General features: G+C 43.0%; 1 protein-coding gene across 1 annotated transcript in view; it reads right to left on the bottom strand.

Annotated features, from left to right (window-relative positions):
• SARC_03746 (hypothetical protein) overlaps nt 1-9,530 on the bottom strand; it is a gene marked incomplete at its 5' end in the record, with an annotated part of 13,676 nt that overhangs the window by 2,131 nt on the left and 2,015 nt on the right. Inside the window, 10 exons of the mRNA XM_014302463.1 lie at nt 111-185; nt 465-550; nt 865-1,007; nt 2,711-2,825; nt 3,512-3,729; nt 4,725-4,880; nt 5,956-6,046; nt 6,818-6,948; nt 7,628-7,727; nt 8,947-9,081. Coding sequence (XP_014157938.1) covers nt 111-185; nt 465-550; nt 865-1,007; nt 2,711-2,825; nt 3,512-3,729; nt 4,725-4,880; nt 5,956-6,046; nt 6,818-6,948; nt 7,628-7,727; nt 8,947-9,081 — 1,250 coding nt within the window. The remainder of the gene's footprint in view (nt 1-110; nt 186-464; nt 551-864; nt 1,008-2,710; nt 2,826-3,511; nt 3,730-4,724; nt 4,881-5,955; nt 6,047-6,817; nt 6,949-7,627; nt 7,728-8,946; nt 9,082-9,530) is intronic.

The raw sequence follows: 9,530 nt of genomic DNA, 5'->3' as shown, positions 1-9,530 counted from the left end.
ATATAACACACACACACTATATATATATATATATATAATACACACACACACACATATATATATATATATATATATATATATATATATATAGCCAAAAGTCTTGTAAGTACCTTTTATCCGGATTGGCAGTCTGCAAGATAGACTGAGCCAATTGCAACTGCTCCTCCTGCTGTACCCGTTTTAATCTGTGTGCAAAGGAGTGCGTGAAAACACTTGAAGAATTGCATTCTCAACTCAACTACTAAGACGATACCAGGATCAATTACACTCCCATGCACCACGGGGAAAGGCTTGTGTGCCATCAATAAAGGACTTGAGAACGGGAGCAGCACAGTATAAACGGCCTACACTCGACACAACAAGCAGTGCAGTGGGTGAGTCATGAGTGTAAATGAAACACATAACACACACACAACAACAGCAGCATTGGGTCAGGCATGGGAGTGTGGATGATATGAACTCACCTCTCGAGATCGGCGGTTCTGTTGCGCTTGAGCTCCAGCTCCTTCTCCTTTGAGGCGCCCATATTGAATGTCATGCTTTTGGCAATCTGACAGTTGAAACGAGATGATATGGCTTAGGGTTCGTATTGTCAGTAATGAAATGTATTGTCCTTGTCCTTGTGAGTCACATATATAAAAAGAACAGTTGGGAACGGGATGACATGGCTTAGGGTTCGTATTGTCAATAATGTAATGTATTGTCCTTGTGAGTCGCATATATAATAAGAACAAAAAAAAATTGCACCTCACAAGCGGTTCGTATCGTATCATTCGTATCGTTTCATATCAGTCTAAACTGAGGCGGCGAGAAGCCCGTACCTCACTGCACGAGTATCGGGTGGCCACTGCTTGGCATACATACCTGTGCGAAGCCCTTGTCCATGACCAGCTTAGCACCCAGGATGTTCTGACCCAGTCCTTCGACCGTCTGCGACACAGCGGTGTGTAGTCTCAGCCCACCCGCGTAGTAGTACACTATGGACGGTCGGGTGGACCGGAAACTGCCTGTGGGGGTGTGGTGGGGAGGAGGGGGGATGGGGAAAAACCTGTGAGAAATGGGGCGGGGCTGGGTTGAAATGGGGCTAGAGTTTAGGGTTTGTTCTTTGGAATGGGTCATAGCCTCCTGGTAAATAGTTTAGGAGGCTATGAATGGGTTCAGAGTATTTAACAGCTGGGCTATAGGGGTTTAGGGTTGGTTGACATTGAATGGGTGTGACTATACGATAGATATTGAATAGTGTGGCATCAGTGATATTGGTCAAATCCGTGGGATGCAACGGTTCTGATACAGTCCGGTAGGTGGGTGTAGGTACCAATTCTAGTAGGTGGGTGTAGGTAACAATTCTAGTAGGTGGGTGTAGGTACCATTTCTAGTAGGTGCGTGTAGGTACCAATTCTAGTAGGTGCGTGTGGGTACCAATTCTAGTAGGTGCGTGTAGGTACCAATTCTAGTAGGTGCGTGTAGGTACCAATTCTAGTAGGTGCGTGTAGGTACCAATTCTAGTAGGTGCGTGTAGGTACCAATTCTAGTAGGTGCGTGTAGGTACCAATTCTAGTAGGTGCGTGTAGGTACCAATTCTAGTAGGTTCGTGTAGGTACTATTTCTAGTAGTTGCGTGTAGGTACCAATTCTGGTAGGTGCGTGTAATTATATATTCCAGTGGGTATGTGTAGGTATAAACTCCTGGACAAGTCCCCCGTAAAGGAGTGTGAAGTGGGCAACTGCTACGACTGACCTCCCAGTCGAGGCTATCTTGACGCTCAGCACGAGTGTCAGAGCAGGCATGTAGGTATCTGTTGCTATGGCAACTGGACAGAAGTATCGTATGGTTGGAACGCAGGTCTTGGGGTAGACAGGTGTACAATTAAAGGGTGTGGGTTAGAGTATAGGGGTTGAGGGTATGTCCAGTCTGGTGAGATGGATCTGAATGGGTCTAAGGCGTCTGTGTATCTATTGGCTTAGTATTGGGGCTTTTAGTAGGTAGGTGTACAATTAACGGGTGTGGTTGTAGAGTATAGAGTTTTAGGGTATGGCCATCTTGGGTTATGTCTTGTGAGGTGGATCTGAATGGGTCTAAGGCGTCTGTGTATCTATTAGCTTAGGCATTGAGCTCAGCAGCTGAGAAATCCTCAGCCACAAGCAACGCATAGCCCACGTGCTCCTGCCAGTCATAAGTCAGAGACAGCTCAAGTGTCGCCATGGCAACCATTGGATGATAGCAAGGAACCTAAATCAACGTATATGTCATTCAATCATACACACCATGCACCCACACACTCTATCACATAACAGGCACCACTTGAACTGCGGGTGCGATAGGATCAGCTGTGCCGCACGCACGATCAATACAACGACGAAGGTACGCGATGCGACGACTATACTTTCAGACGCAAACGGACGACAAACCCCATGCCGCAGAGACAGACATAGACGACTGCCGAATGCATGCTCAGAAAGTGTGTGCACGCACACGGCCCTTGCTCACGCGAGATTTACTTGGTTAAACAACAACAGGCAAGTGACTACAACTATCTGGTGAAGGCAAACAGGAGAATGGATAGATACTGCGATCCCAAAACGTATTGTACTCGATATGGCCCAGAAGATAATGCAGGACACAGATACTACCCCCAGTAGAACAAGCGCACCATCGTAGAGCAAGAAACGGACTATAATGCTGAAAAACGTAATTCAAATAGATAACGTACTGTCAAGGAGCGGCTCTAATCGGTAAGCCACAGGGTCGTACGGGTAGAATAAGTTATATAGTTTACAGACCAATGGTCGGGCCCCGGTAGACTGCAGACTGTTGGTGTTGCCTTTCTGTAAATGGGCAATATGCGAAGATATACATCTACATATATATATATAAATAGAATATGACATGATGGGAATTTACAATACAAAATTTCCCGAATGACCTGATGATGGATATAGATGCACGTGCAATATGTGGTCCCAATTGTATGCGATCGGAGGTGTCGATAGCTCATCAAACATTAACGTATTGTCCCAAAGCGTATAGGTCACAATCAATCGAGCATAAGAACGTACGTCACCATTCCATTCCGCGGGAGTACATGCCCGTCGGCGTATCGTATAATAAACCTTCGGTACAATATTGAGCCAAGGACAAACCCTAAAACCCAGGGACGTGAACCAATCAATATACTGGGGCAATGACCGCAAGGCCCAGGCACTACAGCAGGGTAGTACAGGTAGGTACAACAACCACGACTAAAACCCTAGACCCTGCACCCTAAATGAACCCGCAGTGCTCGTTTGGGACATCGCACCTTTTGTGTCGACTAAGGGCCGTCGCAGGAGAGGTTCTGAGTGGGTTATAAAATGCCACAAAAGTGGACATGACTCATTCACGTGTAACACAGCCCTGAGCAGAGGCGTCTCGTATGTGGACAGATACCGTTCATAGCACAACGGTCATGTGTAGTGTATTAGCACTCACATACACAATGCCACCCTCACCCCCACACGCGCCTCTCCCATACCTTCAGCCTGAGCTGCTTCACCTGCATAAACACCGCAATGGGACTGCCGCTGAGGATGAGTGTGTCGACCTCAAACGGCAGCTGTGGGTACTGCACGTCATAGGTGATGCGGTGTGTGCCTGTGCCTATGGCGTGGGTGGGTGGCAGGAGCAGTGAACTGCTGTCGTCTGCACAGCCAGGGAATGGGTCGTTGGTTGCGGGAGGGGGTGGTTGTATTCCTGTGGGGGTGGAATGGGATGGTATGCACAGGTGGATAGATGATGTTGACAAGTAGGTCTATGATATGTACATACAGATAGATGATGTTAACAAGTAGGTATATATTATCTACATGTAGATAGATGACATTAACAAGTACATGTTATGTTCACGTAGATACATGACATTAACAAATAGGTATATGCTATGTACATGTAGATACATGATATTAACAAGTAGGTATATGCTATGTACATGTAGATACATGATATTAACAAGTAGGTATATGTTATGTACATGTAGATACATGATATTAACAAGTAGGTATATGTTATGTACATGTAGATACATGATATTAACAAGTAGGTATATGTTATGTACATGTCGATACATGATATTAACAAGTAGGTATGTTTACAGTCACGTACGACGAGTACTCAAGCCGGTATACGTATGTACAACGAGCGCCAAGAACACTGTGGTTTCTCTTGACGATGTATAATACATGCAGATACTTGTTAAGTAGATATTAATAAGCACATGTAGGGTACGTTTTATCCACATGCAGATACTTGTTATGCACAGGTAGTTGCATGAACGGTGTTGGGTAGGTAAATATTCCATATCCCATACATAGTGCTGCTGAGGTGATATATGCGTGAGTGCTACGTAGTAGTAGTGCTGTAGTCATCTTCCCCGAAGGGCGTGTGTGGGTTGTCTGTTGGGGCACTTGGTGGCTGTGGTGCCGTTGCTATGACAACGTGACATGCACACTCACTCACATTAAACAAGACCTGTGGAGAGGATTATCATACAGTATGCGCTGCACTGCTAAAGTGGCATCTGAATTGGGTTTCGCTGTTGATAGTTGTCTTCCTTGACAGGCTGGTACTTGTCGTGATACACACAAACACACACTCTCTCACACGCAAACACACACATATACACACACATCATATATATATATATATATATATATATATACATGCTGTGTGTTTCGGTTGTTAACACATACGCTGTTGTCTGGCTATTAAATCGTTGTCGACCGTTGCTTTGAATTTTCTGATCTGCTCTTTGGCATTGCGCAGTTCGTCTGAGTCTGTGGCGCAGTCCACGAGGTACTCCGACGGAATGGTTTCCGCCAATTCAGTGGCCGTTACAGGAGTAGTATCTATAAATAGACGCGGTATGATTGGTCAGCGCATGCATGTCAGTTGTATGGGATCGTATAGACCTCACAGTTGGCGTACTTTCATTGGACAGTTCGGGATGAGGTGTGGTTGGGTTATTGGGTTTGCCAGGCTCATCGCAAGCGTCTGCCACCAACAATCTAGTACTAGTACTATATTTTATACACATAGCTACTAGTATTATATCATATACACAACTAGTACTATACTTTATGCACATAGCTACTAGTATTATATCATATACACATAACTAGTACTATAATTTATGCACATAGCTTCTAGTATTCTAATTTATGCACCTAGCTACTAGTATTATATCATATACACATAACTAGTACTATATTTTATGCACATAACTAGTACTATACTTTATGCACATAACTAGTACTATACTTTATGCACATAACTAGTACTATACTTTAAGCACATAACTAGTACTATACTTTAAGCACATAACTAGTACTATACTTTAAGCACATAACTAGTACTATACTTTATGCACATAACTAGTACTGTACTTTATGCACGATAACTAGTCCTATACTTTATGCACATAACTAGTACTATACTTAATGCACATAACTAGTACTATACTTTATGCACATGAGTACTAGTATTGTGTCTTATACACATAACTAGTACTATACTTTATACACATAGCTACTAGTATTGTGTCTTATACACATAGTGCTTCTTATAACTCAACACTTTTAAGCACATAACTAGTACTATACTTTAAGCACATAACTAGTACTATACTTTATGCACATAACTAGTACTGTACTTTATGCACGATAACTAGTCCTATACTTTATGCACATAACTAGTACTATACTTAATGCACATAACTAGTACTATACTTTATGCACATGAGTACTAGTATTGTGTCTTATACACATAACTAGTACTATACTTTATACACATAGCTACTAGTATTGTGTCTTATACACATAGTGCTTCTTATAACTCAACACTAATTGACTGACATGGCCAGTTGTTGTAGAAATAAGTATCGACTAAACCCTGAAAACCGTAAAACCCTGTAGTGCTGCGTACCTTTGGACGTGTCTATGTTCACACCGCCGTGTTGATGGCTCAGCAGATCATACGACAGCACTGACCCCAAACTATGCCCAAAGATTGAAAACTGTTTGTTTAACGGCGGTTGGGAGAAGAAATAACCCCAAGTTTTAACAGAAATATCGGGGAAAAAATTTGTTTCAACCACAGGATTGAAATCGAAGTACTTCAGATGCAAGGGCACGAGTACCTGTATATACTACCGCCGCCTTCAAGCCCCAGTAGTCATCTACTATATGCAGACGTACGGCTGAGCTATTGCCATCGACTTTGCATGTGTATGTGATTGTGCATGTGCATGTGTGAGTGTACGTGTATGTGTACCTCATAGTCTCTCTCAGTAGTCCTACGCCTGCACTCACCTTGCCCCCCCTGCCTACAAACCCGGGGTGTCTGAGGGTGATATGTGCATGTGCATGTGCGTGTGGATGTATATGTGCATGTGTGAGTGTATGTGTACCTCGTATTCTCTCTCAGTAGTCCTACGCTAGCACTCATCTTGCCCCCCCTGCCTACAAACCCGGGGTATCTGAGGGTGATGTGTGCATGTGCATGTGCATGTGCGTGTGCATGTATATGTGCATGTGCGTGTGCATGTATATGTGCATGTGCGTGTGCATGTATATGTGCATGTGTGAGTGTATGTGTACCTCGTATTCTCTCTCAGTAGTCCTACGCCTGCACTCACCTTGGCCCCCCCTGCCTACAAACCCGGGGTGTCTGAGGGTGATATGTGCATGTGCATGTATATGTACATGTGTGAGTGTAAGTGCATGTACATGAGCATGTGTGAGTGTACGTGTACGTGTACATTCAGTAGTCCTACGTCTGCACTCACCTTGCCCCCCCTGCCTACAAACCCGGGGTGTCTGAGGGTGAACTTCTCGTGTAGTTCCAGCAGTCGTGTGCCGAGTTCGCTGAAGATTAGTTGGCACGTGCGCGGGTTAGTGTAGAAGAGCACGTCCAGGGCTGTGTACAGTGGGTGTGAGAGGGGCGTGTTAGTGTGTTTGAGAGGGGTGTGTAAAAGTGGGTTGTAGGGTTTTAGTAAAACCCTACGACTCAGCACACATGCAGGCAATCACACAACTCAATTGGTGTGTACTATGCTTGCAGTATATACATAACCAGTGCTTGGGTCACCTCACTATATCACACACATACACACCCGTTGAATGAACCATATCACTATCACACACACACACACGTTGAATAAATCATATCACTATATTACACACACACACACCCGTTGCAAAAATCATATCACTATGTCATACACACACACGCCCGTTGAATAAATCATATCACTATATCCTACACACACACCCCCGTTGAATAAATCATATCACTATATCATACCCACACACACCCGTTAAATAAATATATCACTATATCGCACGCACACACACCCGTTGAATAAACCATATCACTATATCACACACACACACACCAGTTGAATAAACCATATCACTACATCATACACACACACACCCGTTGAATGGATCATATCACTATATCATACACACACACCCGTTAAATAAAATATATCACTATATCACACACACACACACCCGTTGAATAAACCAGCTCACTATATCATACACACACACCTGTTGAATAAATCATCTCACTATATCACACACACACACACCCGTTGAATGAATCATCTCCCGTAGGCCCCTGCAGCCATCCACAGTGATGTCGTCGATGGACGTTTCATTCTCTGAGTTGAACTGCAGACCTTTCCTCCACTGCAAATGGCGTGTTGTATGAGATGGCGGACGTAGTCGTGCGTACTCAGAAATACCTTTGCGTAATCATTTAAGTACGTGCGTGTGCGCATCTATATATATATATGGAGTGTGATATATATATATATATATGGAGTGTGATATATATATATATATATGGAGTGTGATATATATATATATATATGGAGTGTGATATATATATATATATATGGAGTGTGATATATATATATATATATGGAGTGTGATATATATATATATATATGGAGTGTGATATATATATATATATATGGAGTGTGATATATATATATATATATGGAGTGTGATATATATATATATATATGGAGTGTGATATATATATATATATATGGAGTGTGATATATATATATATATATGGAGTGTGATATATATATATATATATGGAGTGTGAATATATATATATATATATATATATATATATATATATATATATAATAGATATATATATTCATGCTCACGAGCCCGACATTCCGCATAAAGTGCGAATGAATATTTATTACGTTATATACAGATGACTCATCAACTATGCAACACATACACACACGAAGCATGTACCACATCTCTGAACCCCACACTCCCATCTCGACACATGACACTACCACAACAAAACAACAACTGCAGTCCATCTCCCATCGGCTCACCATTCAATACATACCGTGAACCCAAGACCTCACCCCACACTCGCACTCCACCTAGAACTATATGTCCAAACCCTTAAACCCTAGACCCCTAAAACCCTAGACAGGTACAGTGCACCTAAGTCATGGTCGCCATTCAATCCATACCGTGAAACTTAAGACAACACCCCACACTCGCACTCCACCTAGAACTAAATGTCCAATCCTTTAAACCCTAAATTACACACCTGGACTGGTATGACCAAGAACTTACCATGTAGGTTGTTGTGGAAGCGAGTGGCCATGGCGTGCATACGTCCACGTTACATACATCTAAATATCCAAACATTTAAACCCTAAACCTCTAAAACACTAGACAGGTACAGTGCACCTGAGTCATAACACACCTGGACCGGTATGACCAAGAACTTGCCATGCAGGTTGTTGTGGAAGCGAGTGGCCATGGCGTGCATACGTCCACGTAACATACAACTAAATGACCAGACATTTAAACTCTAAACCTCTAAACCCCTAGACAGGTACAGTGTACCCGAGTCATCACACACCTGGACCGGTATGACCAAGAACTTGCCATGCAGGTTGTTGTGGAAGCGAGTGGCCATGGCGTGCATACGTCCACGTAACATGTTGGTGTCGTCTGTGATGTCCACTGCCTCCATTGCCTGTCCTATGCCGTGCACCTGAATGAATGAAATAGGACCGGTGGGGGTGAGCATATCACCTGTGGCAGCAACAACAGAAGACCAACAACAGCCACTGCTATGTTATAGTAAGCAATACGGAAAACCAACAACCACCCATAACACATATAGGTATGCCTATAACATATATAGGTATGCCCATAACACACACAGGTATGCCCATAAGTCATAAAGGTGTGCCCAAATCACATAGGTATGTCCATAACACACAGGTATGCCCATAAGTCATAAAGGTGTGCCCAAAACACATAGGTATGCCCATAACACATATAGGTATGTCCATAACACATAGGTATGCCCATAACACATATAGGTATGCCCATAACACATTTAGGTATGCCTATAACACATATAGGTATGCCCATAACACATATAGGTCTGCCCATTACACATATAGGTCTGCCCATAACACATAGGTATGCCTATGT

Source organism: Sphaeroforma arctica, assembly GCF_001186125.1.
Source record: "Sphaeroforma arctica JP610 unplaced genomic scaffold supercont1.197, whole genome shotgun sequence".
Taxonomy (NCBI): domain Eukaryota; class Ichthyosporea; order Ichthyophonida; genus Sphaeroforma; species Sphaeroforma arctica.
Note: the sequence above shows the minus strand (reverse complement) of the source record. Positions and strands in the feature narration are given on the sequence as shown.